The following is a 14,068-nucleotide window of genomic DNA, read 5'->3' on the forward strand; positions in this document are numbered from 1 at the left end:
TCTGTATCAATATCCAAGTTATCCGATACGATACTCGATGTCGATAATTTAATCCTTGACCAGCATTTAAAAAACACAGTAGTCCTAAACGTCCTCTAAGAAAGGGATCCACTCAATAAAAAAGTTTATTGTAATTGCAAAACTCACATGCGTTGCATGTTAGAATTTTTTTCTTCATATTAATTACTTGAGTTTTAGATATATCATAGTTAAAAATGTAAATTGAAAATGAACAAAAGTAACAATATGGTTAACAATAAACTTAAATATTTATTATTCAATTATGACATCATGGGTTTCTTTGAAAAGTTGGATTGCTGACCCACCATTTAGACAAGAAAATAGCTTTACTTGTGAATTAGTTTTAAATCAGGGAAAATTATAGCTGGAGTTAGTTGTATATTTAAAATTAGGCTACAAGTTGGTCCATAAACCAACAAAACTCTAACAACCGGCTATGAATTTCAAATTATAAAAACCCTCACCATGTCATTAGAGGCTTATATGGTTGGTGCCAACATGAGACTCTTAATTCATGTTGGGCACAACAAAAAGCTTATACTAAAATTGACCTTTAATGTTGGGTGATTAAAAAAAAAAGTTTTTAGTCTCTCTTTCTCTCTCTCTCCCTCCCTCCCTCACACTCTCTCACTCATAATCATCTTTATTTGCTTAACGATTATGTGTTTTGAAAACAAATAAAAATGGTTTTTGGTTTCTATATTTACATTATCTATATCAATTTCTCTCATTCTCTCTCTACCAATCGTTCTCCCTTAATCTCTCACACTCTCTTTCTTGGTTGATCTTTCATCCTCCCTTAATTTATATCGTTCTCCCTCAATTTCTCTCCCACTCTCTTTCTCTCTCATTTTTTTAATTTTCTCACACATTTATATGGTATTAATCAAATCATATAAAAGAACATGAGACCAACTTGGTATGGTTCAAAAATTATTACACCAATTTGATAAAAAATCACAAGAAGCTCTTATCTATGAAATTTATACCAATTGGAGAACGATAGAAATTGAGTGAGAATGGGATATTGACTAAGAGGGAGAGTAAGGGAAATAAATGAGAAAGATTAAGTGGGAACAATAGAGATAGAGGTTTTGATTTAGCTATAGACCAAAGCTGATAGAGTGGGAGAGACAGAGGGAGCAGGAGATCAAGAGATGACTATGAGAGTGAGAGAGAAGGGAGGGAGTAGGATAGAAACTGAAAACCTATTTTCTATATAGGTTTTTTGTTGTGTCTAATATGGACTAAGAGTTCTATGTTGGCAACCACCACATAAGCCTCTAATGATGTGGCGGGGGTTTTTATAATTTGAAATATAGAGCTGGTTGTTAGAGTTTTGTTGGTTTCTGGACCAACCTACAACCTAATTTTAAATGTACAATCGACTTTGACTATAATTTTTTCTTTAAATTATATATTTCATTTACATTATATATAATATTTTTTTACTTATCACACTTAATTTTTGTTTGTCTATGGTATCATTTGGCTCAAACCACTAACCCACCATGTAAAAATAAAAATTGTTTGATTTCTAGGTTGATATTAAATTTTGTATTACATTTTCATCATTGATAAAAGTATTTCTTATGTATAAAACTTATTTTTGGTCAATATAATGAATGCACAATGTTAGTGATGTACCAAATATTTTATTTTTTATAAATATATAACATTGGATATGTGCCTAAAATTTTCTCTATCTTTTTTTTGTGATTATTTGTATTTTCTATTATTAAAAATTTTATTATTTGACTATGACATCATTTCATTTTAGGTAGATTTTGAATTTGGCATACCATTTTCATGGTTAATAAAAATACTTCTTACATTTCATAGTTATTTATTCTATTTTTTTTATCTACTTATGACATTATTTATTAGTCCATTTGATCCCAAATGATTGAATACTTACCCACCACCGCCAGGAGGGAAGAAAATGGTTTTGTTTTCAAATTACTTTTCAAAATATTTATTTTTATATTATTAAAATTATTATTATGGATTTAATTACAAGAATTTAATGATGAAAAAATATATCTTAAATATATGATTTAATGAGAGAGAATAGGAAAAATATTTATTTCCAATTGGTTTTAAGTTTTACATTCTATTTCCATCATTAATAAAAATATTTATTATTTATCATACTTATTATTGTTTAATATCTATGTTAAAAATGTTTTCATTTTTTAATTTGTATTTTTTAATTTTATTATTTAATCATGGCAACATGAATTAACTCATTTGACCCAAAATGATTTAATTTCTTACCAACACCTAGATGAAAACACTATTTTTACTAGGTAGATTTTAAAAGTATAAACTTTTATGTTGTTTGAATTATTAATTTATTAAGTATGGATTTAATTAATAGAACTTAATGATGAGAAGCAATAAAAATGACTTAAATATATGATTTAATGAATATGAATGCAAGTTAATAACTTAAATGTTAGATTTAATGAGAGGGAATTGAATGCATTGAATATCTTTAAATTACCTCTTTTCAACTCATTTAAATCAAGAACTTGTCCTCATTTTTTATCAATAAATTTAAATATAAAAGAATAAATTGTCTTTAAAAAATTTTAAAAATATTCTTAAGACCATTTATACTTTTTTTAAATAGTATAAATAAATATAAATTTACCCAAAAGAATAAAATCAGAATTAACTCCATTATCGTGAAGTACTTAACAAGGCGCCCACCTTGCCAGCAAGTTGCTACCACACCCAATTAAAAGAATAATAAAACGAAAAAAAACAGAAATACAGAAAAAATATAAATGCAATTTAATAATGTTTGTCATTATCCCGATGTACTTAAAAACGCGTCCACGCTTGGTCTCAACTCTCACGACTAATAGACAAATGGGTGTTTATCAATGAAAAATACTTAAAAAAGAAAAACAATCAAAAACTGCGACAAATGAGTACGTTCAAAGTTAGGATTAGCAAGAGAAAGAAAGGGGTCCCACCTTGCTTTGCTACCCAACATACAAAATGAACCAGGAGACGTACGGTCCAGATTGCTCTTGTGCTGAATTTAGCAAGTTCCTCTAATATAAATTGCCGTCAATAAATCGGTATTTCTTACTAAACTTGTCGATTTTGTTTCTGGGAATAGCGAGAAAGATTTGGACGCTTTCCTCCTCGATTCCCTTTATTTCATCCAAATCGATTGATACAAGCCGAGAAAAAGGTCTACCACTTCACGTCATTACCATTTTGACCAAACCGAATTTCCGAAAAAACAAAGGTCAAGGCAAAAAGTGAGTGTATCACCCGAAACTGTGGTTTGAATTGCAAAGAACTCTGTGACGCTTCAATCTCTTCTTCACTTCAATGGCAAAACACGAAGAACTGTCAATCCCTGTTTACTCCACCCTCGAACCAGTTTATGGGGATGAATCCCAGCTTGAAGAAGCTCAGCTTCGATTCGATAAGCTTAAAGCCAAGTTTCTTGAAGTTTTCGGTCACCAACCTGATGTTTTCGCTCGATCTCCAGGTCTTCTTTTTTTCTCCGTTTCCTCCCTTCTTCTGTTTTGTCTCAGTTTCGTTTTCAGTTCGAATTGTTCTTTCGAGTTCCGTTGCTTTCATCTTGCTTTTGTTTATTAGAATTCTAAGCGAAACGAATTCTTTGTCTTTCCCCCTAATTGACACACCTATTTGGCTTTGAAGCCTTCAATTGCGTTTAGGGGACTTCGGAGACTCAACCCTCGTTTCTGGTCTTTCATGCAGGTCGAGTGAATTTGATCGGAGAGCATATTGATTATGAGGGATACTCCGTGCTGCCGATGGCCATAAGGCAAGACACAATCGTCGCGATCCGTAAGCATGACGCTGGAGAGTCTCCCCAGCTTAGAATCGCAAATGTGAATGATAAATATACAATGTGTACTTATCCCGCTGATCCTAATCAGGTGAATGTGAACTTGTTTATTCTTCTAATTTCTGTCTCTATCATGCAATTTTCACCTTCCCTTGCAAAGTAAATTCCCTTTACTCGTTGGGAGAAGACCCAGGTAGTCCAAGATAGACTCAACTCTGCCTGCCTTACCACCATTTACTTCTACTAACATATCACGCACTTTGTTTTCGATGCCGTATGTTGATGTGCACATTCTGGTTCAAGAGCGTTCTGATGACTATTAATCATTTGAAATAGTCCTTCTCTCTTTCTCTCCCTTCATTGGTAATTGGCTTATATCTTTAGTTCCTTAGAAGTCATCAATGAAGGGTCACAGGGGGATAATAGAGAATGTAAACTATAAAACTATGCATGAATGGGCATCTAATCACATGCGGTTCTTTAGATTTTGATAAAAGGTAAAGTATGCAAAGAAATTAATGAACTTAAGGCCTGATTACATTCATAAAAAAAAAGAAAAAACTTAGGCCTGATTACTAAAAATACACTAGTCTAGTGCATAATTTACCTCTTTTTCTTAAAGAAAAAAACACTTATTTCATTAGATGCATTCTGGATGAAATTGCTTTTTTTTTGTTTTTTCCTTTTTGAGAAGGGGTAAAGTATGTTAATAACAAAAGGAAACAAAGTGTCATGTACAACGAAAAGAACTTACTTTTTTTGCTGTCCAAGGTTTTCTTTGCAGCTTTACTGTGCTCCTATATTTGAGTTTCCTCCCTTGTGTGCTGTAATTCTGACACTGGCTCATGCTTTACCATCCATATGCTCATGATAAGTTAATGTCAGCCAGAATTACAAATAAGGCACTAATATGAGTTAATGGGTTAATACATTATTTTTTTTTTTTTATGAATGAGAATAATTTATTAATCCAGAAATTAAGGCAATACAGGAAACCCATGAAGAGGCACGAGCTGTTACCTCTTCTAACAAAGTATTACATCAATTAAAAACAAGAATAAACAGAAAAAACAGAAATGGGTTAATACATTATTGAAAGCCTTAATTTTTTTTTATCTTCCTTTTTCGCATTTGCAAATGAACTTTATATTATGCCAAGATGCATGATCTTATTCATCTGTGCAGGATGTTGATTTGAAGAACCACAAATGGGGTCATTATTTTATCTGTGGGTGAGATATGACACTCTTACTTTGGTTATACTGTTTGCAACTCTGGCCATTATCAAGCAGCCCCTTAGGCTGACATATCTTGAAACCTTTTAATTTAAAGCATCTCTGTTGTTCTAGCCTTGCATTTAGACCAACTTTTATCAATTATTACCATATATCAGCAAACAAAATGCCCACGGGATCTTCTCTTGTAAATTTGTAGTTCATCCATAGCTACTGCAAAAAGATATGGCCTAAGTTCTGACCCTCAGTGTAAACCCATTTTGATTCTTCTCCAAGATATGTACCAATATCATAATTACATTATTAATAAAATTGTTTCTGATCTGTTAATGATAAAAAATTGGGTTAAATTCCATTATATGGGCAATAGGCTCTCCTTGTTGCCTAGAATTGCCTATATTCCTTGACAACTATGTAAGACACTTGCTAATGAAATTTCTTAATGAGAAATTGTCTTCTATTTTTCTTCAGTTACAAAGGATATTATGAATATGCCAAATCTAAAGGTGTAGATGTTGGTGTACCAGTTGGACTTGATGTCCTTGTTGATGGGACAGTTCCTACAGGTAACTCTCCCTGATTTTTGCTTGTAATGCAGCATCAGTTCTTTTCTTTCTTTCTTTCTTTTTTTTTTTTTTGATAAAATGCAGCATCAGTTCTGTTTAATTGAAAGCTATCCTGCTTAGTACTATAGTTTTCTGTTTCATAATGAAGTCAAATTCATTTAGTGTTATTTTTATGCAGGGTCTGGACTATCAAGCTCAGCAGCATTTGTTTGCTCTTCTACTATTGCTATAATGGCTGCTTTTGGTGTGAATTTCCCAAAGGTGTTGCTCTTAATCCTTTCAAAGTTCTTTTTTGTTTGCTTACTTGCCTGGTCTTCAGGGCCTATCTTTCAAAATCATGACAAGTGGACCTCTTCTCTGTCCAAATGGATCTTTTTTTATCATCAGCAGTAACCAGTTTGTATTAATTTCAGAAAATATTAAGGCCATCATTCCAAAAAGCTTGGAGATGATGGGACTAATACACGAATAGCCTGGGACTGACATAAAATAGGAAGTAAAATTGAAAATAGAATTACAAATTTACCTTGGGCCCAGTGCCCCCCCCCTCCCCCCTAAAAAAAGCTCTTCTGTGTCCATTCTGCCCTAGAGAATCTACTAGGCCACTGGCAGGTCTAGGGATCCATGCAAATGAGAGGTTCATAATGGATGCTAATTCCTAAGCCTTGTCCCAACTATATGGGGTTGGCTGCATGAATCCTGTTTCACTATTCCATTCTGTTTTGTGCCATATCCATTGTTCTTAGCTTCTCTGAGTAGATGTCAAAAATCCAAAGGCCCGTCAGATCAATCCATAAAAATTTAAATTTTATGCTTATGCCACTCAATGATGAATTTTCCATTGTCTTCTAGGAGTATCCAAGTAGCCAAAAACTGCAGAGCAGTGTCAGGCTGGCAGCAGCCCTTCAAAATAGTCTATTGAGCGACCCCTTTGAACTCCTCCCTCATCAACACCAACCAAGTGTACCATTCTTATAATACTGATCTCTATGATAGTATCAACTTCTTGCATCTTATTTTCAAAATGTTCGTATGGGTTTTCTATAGCATGCAACTCTTTATGAGTATTATTTTATGAATTTGGCAGGATTTCCTCGTGTATTTGCATGTAAGCAAAAAAAAAAAAAAGAAAAAGAAAACTGCATTTGCATGATTCTATGTGTATATGCATACAAACATGTGTGTAACTGTGTATATATAGATATATACATATAGAGATGTTGCCTCTGGCATCTCCATTGCAAGTTCTGCACTCCCCCCAACCCCCCTCCCCCAAATGGTTTGGAGGGAAAGGAAAATGGACTGAGTGGATGCTTCATTTCTGATGACCAGTCCGACATAATAGCAGATAAAGAAATTTTATGCTTCCAAAATACCAAGGATAAATTGCAAAGGATTAGTAAATGGAAAGTGATCTCTCAACTAGCTTTTTGGAGAAAGTACCCATGGAATAAAAGGACACAAAGTGGTATTCTCCTTTAAAGGACCTCACAAGTGTTACTTTTCATCAAATGGAAAGCTTAGAAGCAGAAAGCCCTTATTTTAGAGGATTGAGGTCCATACAAACTGCTTTTACTGTAAATAGTAGATCCTATCTCAGTCCCAGCTGTCATTGAGAATCATTATCAGATTATATTAACATACTATTCAATTTTTAAGAAAAAGTAACTTGTCAAAAAAATTTAAGAAAAAGAAAAAAGAGGAACCATTATCGACCACCAAAAGAAAAGTTGGTCTTGCTTAGCTTCATTTCCCTTCATTAAATTCTTATGCATAAGGTTCATGTTATCCATTTCTCCTTGGTGGATGAAGAACATTTTGGTAGAACTATGAAATTTATCCAGCTCTTTTGCAATGTGATAAATCTACCAAGGAATAATCCTTTGTGGGAGAAATTTCCTGGAACAAAATTTCCTGTTGCTTTGTTGTCTTTAGTTTCCAACAAGCACCTCATTCTTACTGTTTGGGGGTACTGAAGTTTTTTGGTGAAGCGCTAGTTACTTTCCAAGGAACTCCTATTTGGTATTGCAGCTATTTGCTTATTGAAGATAGAAATTCAGTGCTGGAATGGAGACTGACTAGTTTATTTTATGTGCACTATGTGTGACATATTGTTCCCTCTTTCTCTCTCCCCCTCCCCATTTAAAATTTTGTTTGCTAGCAGCTTAATTTCAATATTGTTGATACAAAATACAATGTTTTACAAGTACATAAATGTCTTATAATGATTTTCAATAAATTTGGTTCCATATATATGTCAAATTAACCTGTACTAGGATGGGTGCCCCCTGGGAAGTCCTCTTTCTTCACCCCATATAGTTGGTACAAAGCTTTGTTGAGTTGAGTATATGCTAGATGAACCTATGAAAATTCTTTTTTTTAGTTGTCATATTATATTCTCAGACATTTACATTGTGCACGTGGATGATCTTTGCTTCATAATTTTAAAATACACTTTCTGTTCTCTTTTAATGCCTTTCAATGAATATCTTATTGCAATTTCTTTAATTAATGCAGTCTGGAATTACTATCAAGTAATCAAGATTTCACTGAGAACTACTTTTGTTTATTCTGGTTAAGTTGCTTGGTAAATATAGTTGCTTTTGCCATGCTAAATAGACAGGAAACCAACCAGAGCATTCAATGCATATATTGATTCTTTCTTTTTTCTTTTGAATAATAGCCTGCTCATTCCTTTTATTGCAGAAAGAAATTGCACAACTTACATGTGAATGTGAACGCCATATTGGAACACAATCTGGTGGAATGGACCAGGTGAGGTTTTTGTTATTTCACTTGTTTGGTTCTCTATTAGTTTTCCTGAATTATTTTCTTTCACAAAGAATGGTTTCTTAATTATGTCAGTTAAGTTTATTGTCCGATTGACCTACCCTGTTTTTACTGCATGGAGAAATGATGTCACTAATACAAGGTGAGATGTAAGGCTGAGTGGACAGCTGGATTTTATTGGTAGCATCAAACATTTTGTCGCTATCTGAAAAAGAGTTAATATAAGTACAGAGAGAATATTTGCTTAGCAGACTTCAAGATTTATTTCTGCAATACCCTTTCCCATCAGTTGTGTATCTACACCTATATAACCTCATTTTCTGGGTCAGTGGTCCCCTAAAACAGCTGATTTCTGCTCGCACCCTGCCTAACCAAAGTATATGCTGAACTATTTGCAGTTCTTTAGAGTTTAGACCTATGTAAAGGATGTTTTGACTTTTGAGTTCCCTAGCTGGGCTTCTCACTTTTTTCACGATTGCATGTGATGCCAAATCCTTAGATTGTCATCTTTAAACCAATCAATTACAACATGAGGTCCCCTTTAACTATGAAGTCTCTATAGTTAAGGATTTTTCCCAATTCCCAATCTCAGTCCTTGGCATACAGCCAGTAGCTCCAATCTTATCAAGTCACTCCTGCCAATAGGTCCCAAATAGATGGCCAGAATGGTGCCATTGCTCTCCCTAAAAACACCATGAATGCATGAATCTCCTGGCTTCCCCATACTACATCCGTCAAATTTTGATAAAACCAAGTTCCCTGTCATTAGTAGAGACCAAGAGGTAGCCATTCTGGTTTTTGAAGATGAAGACAATACCATACATTGCCATCATCTGAGAATGCCATCCACTTAAAATGGGTTGAAAATGCTTAATGCTTTTATTCGATGACCCATCAAAAATACCATACATTGCCATCATTTAAGAATGCCATCCACTGAAAATGGGTTGAAAATGCTTACTGCTTTTATTCAATGACCCATCTTTATCAAAATGTTTTCAATGATGGCTTATTGCATTTTTCTTCTTAGGAAAATTTAACATTTCTCTCTTCCCATATTGACCAAATGGTTGCTGCCCTTGTGTACCTACACATATCCCTCCATGTAGGCGAAAGTGAATTAGGCCTTCTAGGGGGAAGAAGCATATAGATGGACGTTCTCTCCTTTATTTTTTTGGAGAAAAGGTAAAGTAATTTTATTAAACTTAGATAGTATAACAGACTAGAACACCTTGGACGGGCATTGACAACAGCTAGAAACATTACAAATCCCACAAATTCCTGGACCTCAACAGCACCCCCAGGTTAGAAATCTGAAGCCTCTTTGCAGCTGACACCCAAGAGACCAACTTCCCAAAGGAAAATGATGTTAAATCATGCGTTTCCTTGGAAGTCTTCTGGAACAGCCTGCTGTTTCCTTCAGTCCAGATGGTACTTATCACTGCAGATGGAACAGAGACCCACACACTGCTGGCAAGCTTAGAGAGATGTTGAACTTCCCAGCACCAAAAGAGATCCATCACTCTTCCAGGCATTACCCAAGTTAATCCCAGAGCTGAGATGTAGTGCCACCAGAGTCAGGAGGTGACAGAGCAATGTAGGAACAGGTGATTGGTTTCCTCCAAAGCCTGCCTGCACAGCACACACAACTGGTCCTGGACCTGTACCCCTCTTTTAGACATTAATTTTAGTTAAACACCTGTCCAGAGACACAGCCCACACCAGAGGGTAAAAGATTTGACTGAAAAAGACCATCAGCATTCCAATTCCAGCTCCAACTGTCATCACTATTTATGTCCACAGACTGAACTGAGACTATCTCAAGCAACTCAACAAATTTAACAATCTCCCAGTCCTGAAAGTGTCTTCGAAATGAAGGGCACCAGATTGCTGATCTACCATTAGACTCATAACAGTCTGCCACAGCAGCATCCTGATTCTCAGCAAATCTGAAATGGCTGTGGAAACAACTCTGAGAGAGGGCAGTTGCTGCACCAAGGGTCTTTCCAAAAGGCCAGCCTTTCACCATTACCCAATTTAGGGCTTAGTCCTCTGCTGAACCTTGGAAGAATGCCAATAATTTTCCTCCATAAGGAGCAACCTAAAGAGGGCAAAGATGAAGTGGTTATCCAATCTCCTCTATCAGTGTCGTATTTAGCAGCATTTAAGTCTCTCCACCACCTACCTCTTTCCAACCCAAACCTCCAAATCCACTTTCCCAACAGAGCAATGTTAAAATTCTTCAATCTCCTAATCCCCAGGCCTCCTTGCACTGTATATTTTTTTGTTGATGAATAACAGTTCTGGATGTAGTAGCACTATGTGTTGTGTTTTCATACATCATCACATAGCCCCTCAAAGGTGGTTAGCCTCTGTTAATCACCTCATCTAAGAAGTCTTAATGCCCCTTGTTTTGCTAAACTATCTGTCAATCCATTGGCAGATCTTGGTACCCATGTAACAGTGCCCTTAATTTCTACATGCTTCTTCACCCAAAAAAAAAAAAACATTTCTTTTATCTCCTTAATTAAATGTTTGTACCTCCACGGACCCTTGTGATTTTTCATCAGCCACCTCGTAACAACATGAGAATGCCTTCTACTATTAGATGCCTGTACTTCATGTCATTAGCCCTTCTTTCTCCTAACACAACCCACAGTTGTGCCCTAGTTGAATCACCATTTCCTTGCACTGTATGGTTGATTAAATGATTTTTGATAATCCATTTTCTTTGAATGGAAAGATACATATATGCTTATGGATTATATTTGCTAGTTCACCACACCTGATTTTTGTTGTTTCACAGGCAATTTCTGTCATGGCAAAGGCTGGGTTTGCGGAACTGATTGATTTCAACCCTATCTGTGCAACTGATGTGCAACTTCCTGCTGGTGGATCTTTTGTGATAGCCCATTCGTTGGCAGAATCTCAGAAAGCAGTAACTGCTGCAACAAATTACAACAACCGGGTTGTAGAATGTCGTCTAGCAGCTGTAAGTTTTGGCATTTCATTGTTATATTGGCAAAGAAGTTTTGCTTCTAGTATATCACTTTCCCAATGTCAGGCTCCCAAGATACTTTAGATTTTGTACCACTTGATTTGTTTCTCAAGTGTCAAATGCTATGTGAAAAGGTCATTAGCCAATGTTGGTCTCAGATATCTGGGGTCTGGAGAGGGGTGGACTGGATATGGACCTAACCTTCAACATCTTTTTTGGCATTAAGTGGCTTTTCTCAGACTTGAACCTACATGCTCATGCTTGTCAAATTCAATCTGCACTCTAAAAAAACCATTGGCTTCATTCTAAGTTAAATTATTTTAGTGGTTTGATTATGAGGTTCGGTATTGTGACAAAGAATCTTCAATCACTTCAGTAAACAAGTTAAATTATTTGAGTTGATTACGAGGTCCAGTATTACTTATGATGGTTAAAAATAATTTTGAAACTTGGGAACAATTGTGGATGTGTGGCAAGTTACATGTTCTATATATTAACAATCATTGGAGCCTTGATTTGTATGATGAAAGGAACAACTAAGATAAATGCTACTGCCTAATGGCTGAGCAATTTTGGTGTGAATCTTTACCAAGGAAGAGTTCTTTTCTGTTTTTTTTTTTTTTATTATCTCCTTTCTCCTTTTTTTTGGTAGATGATGGGTGAATTTTACTTTTCTCAGTGGTAAAATTCTTGGTTTATAGTTGGGTTCCAATCTCTTCTTTAAAATATGATGACACTTTCTTTTGGTTGTTCTTTGAATTCTTGTTATGTTACTGGTAAGTGCCATACTTATCTTTACCATTTAATGGCGAGTCACTGTTAACTTATGTATTTCTTCTGGGTTTAATAGACATCAGACCTGGAAATTTATACCAACAAAAGATAACAATTACAAAATTTAATATGTAAAGGCACTGGTGTTCTTGAAACAGAGGCATGTGAGTTCTATGGAGAAATTAACAGGATAAAAGATGGCATAATCAAAGGAGGGATTGCAAAGAAGGCAAGTTTTTCAGCCGTGTGATTGGTCCCCCCTACCACTTTGGGGGGGGGGGGGTGTAGTGTAATAAATGGCACTCATGTCAGGAAATAAATGTAGGCCTACTAGCTGAAGCAATAGAAAATTCTTGCTGGTGCTGGAATTGGTTTAAGAAACTCCTGGAGGGAAATTTCTTGCTTAAGAGAGAGTCTACTATAAGTTCCTTTCTCTTTACTCTTTCTGTCTCTCATACTTTTTTCTTAATGGCATTTCTTTCATAATGGACAGTACTCAACCTGATCCTTATTGTAGTTTGAAGAGACATTAATGTAAATAAATCTTTCATATGACCACAATGCAATAAAAAAAATTGAGCAGCAACCTGAAGGATCTAGGATTCAAAGTGAAAATGAACAATCACTGATAGGAGTCCTTTTGTTCTGCCAATTTTTTATCAGGATACCTTTTGTTCTGGTTGAGGTTATGTATGGACAAGTTGTGAAATATGGGGCTTTTCATTACTTTTTGTATTCCCACTTACAGTCTTCAAAGATCTTCCAAACCGAGGGCTTGGCTACTTGGGGGAATGCTTAGTTAAGAACATCAAACTTCAGTCTTTTTATCTGGATACTCTTATATTTATTTATTTATTATCAGGATACTCTTATATTTATTATTGTTTAAACCTATTAATAAAACCTAACTATTAGTATTTCACATGTTGGTGACCCTGGAAACCAATACATATTGTATGATGCACTACAATATGTATCAATACTTTGAACCTTGGCTAAGATACTGAGATTCTAAGAAACATCTGCAGGTTGTCCTTGGTATAAAGCTTGGGATGAAGCCACAGGAAGCTATCTCCAAAGTGAAAACTCTTTCTGATGTTGAGGGATTATGTGTGTCATTTTCTAGCAGTTGTGGTTCTTTAGATCCTGTTCTTGCTGTCAAGGTATCACACATTTTTTCCTCATATTTTCTTGCCTAGCTTCTATACTTCTAATTTTTTTTGGTACCTTATATTAGCTGTTTAACCTTAAAAAATTGTAAGTTCTATAATTTACTTTCTATTGGGATCTTACAGCTGTTATCACTTAATAAGTTTTTTTTACTTTTCTATTTTTCTGCTTTAGATTTGATCTTATATTATTTATACATTTTTCACTTCTAGGCACAAAATATTTTAGATTAGTTTTCTTTCATCCTTCCTTTCCTTTTTTTTATTATTTTTTTCTCTTTCCTTTTTCCATGTTCTACCTCCATATCATTTGAGTTTGACAAAGTTTTAAGAAGCAAAAGGGACAATTTTTTCTCATAGTTTTGCTCTTGTTATTTGCAGATAATTTTTATTTTATATTATCATCAATCAGCTTATGTTTTCCTTCTCTGCCTTGCAGGAATTTTTGAAGGAGGAGCCGTATACTGCTGAAGAAATTGAGAAAATCACAGAGGAAAATCTGCCTTCTGTCTTGGGTAGTTCTCCAACCTCATTGGATGTACTAAGAGCTGCAAAGCACTTTAAGTTATTTCAGGTAATTTCTTAGATTTGAGATGTATTTTTAGAATTTCTTTGGTATCATAATTATGTGTAATACAAAGCCTTCAAGGCTCAGTTTTAGTTCAAATGAGGTGATG

The 14,068-nt window shown here is 34.8% G+C and overlaps 1 protein-coding gene across 1 annotated transcript in view; it reads left to right on the top strand.

Annotated features, from left to right (window-relative positions):
• Positions 1 to 3,122: 3,122 nt before the first annotated feature.
• GALK (Mevalonate/galactokinase family protein) overlaps positions 3,123 to 14,068 on the top strand; it is a 28,147-nt gene continuing 17,201 nt past the window's right edge. The window contains exons 1-9 of the mRNA XM_010260918.3: positions 3,123 to 3,535; positions 3,769 to 3,950; positions 5,045 to 5,091; positions 5,566 to 5,660; positions 5,839 to 5,921; positions 8,367 to 8,435; positions 11,257 to 11,442; positions 13,251 to 13,385; positions 13,831 to 13,965. Of these exons, the coding sequence (XP_010259220.1) occupies positions 3,373 to 3,535; positions 3,769 to 3,950; positions 5,045 to 5,091; positions 5,566 to 5,660; positions 5,839 to 5,921; positions 8,367 to 8,435; positions 11,257 to 11,442; positions 13,251 to 13,385; positions 13,831 to 13,965 (1,095 nt within the window). The 5' untranslated portion in view covers positions 3,123 to 3,372. The remainder of the gene's footprint in view (positions 3,536 to 3,768; positions 3,951 to 5,044; positions 5,092 to 5,565; positions 5,661 to 5,838; positions 5,922 to 8,366; positions 8,436 to 11,256; positions 11,443 to 13,250; positions 13,386 to 13,830; positions 13,966 to 14,068) is intronic.

The sequence above is a fragment of the Nelumbo nucifera genome, chromosome 3, assembly GCF_055504915.1.
Source record: "Nelumbo nucifera cultivar China Antique chromosome 3, China Antique-T2T, whole genome shotgun sequence".
Lineage (NCBI taxonomy): Eukaryota > Viridiplantae > Streptophyta > Magnoliopsida > Proteales > Nelumbonaceae > Nelumbo > Nelumbo nucifera.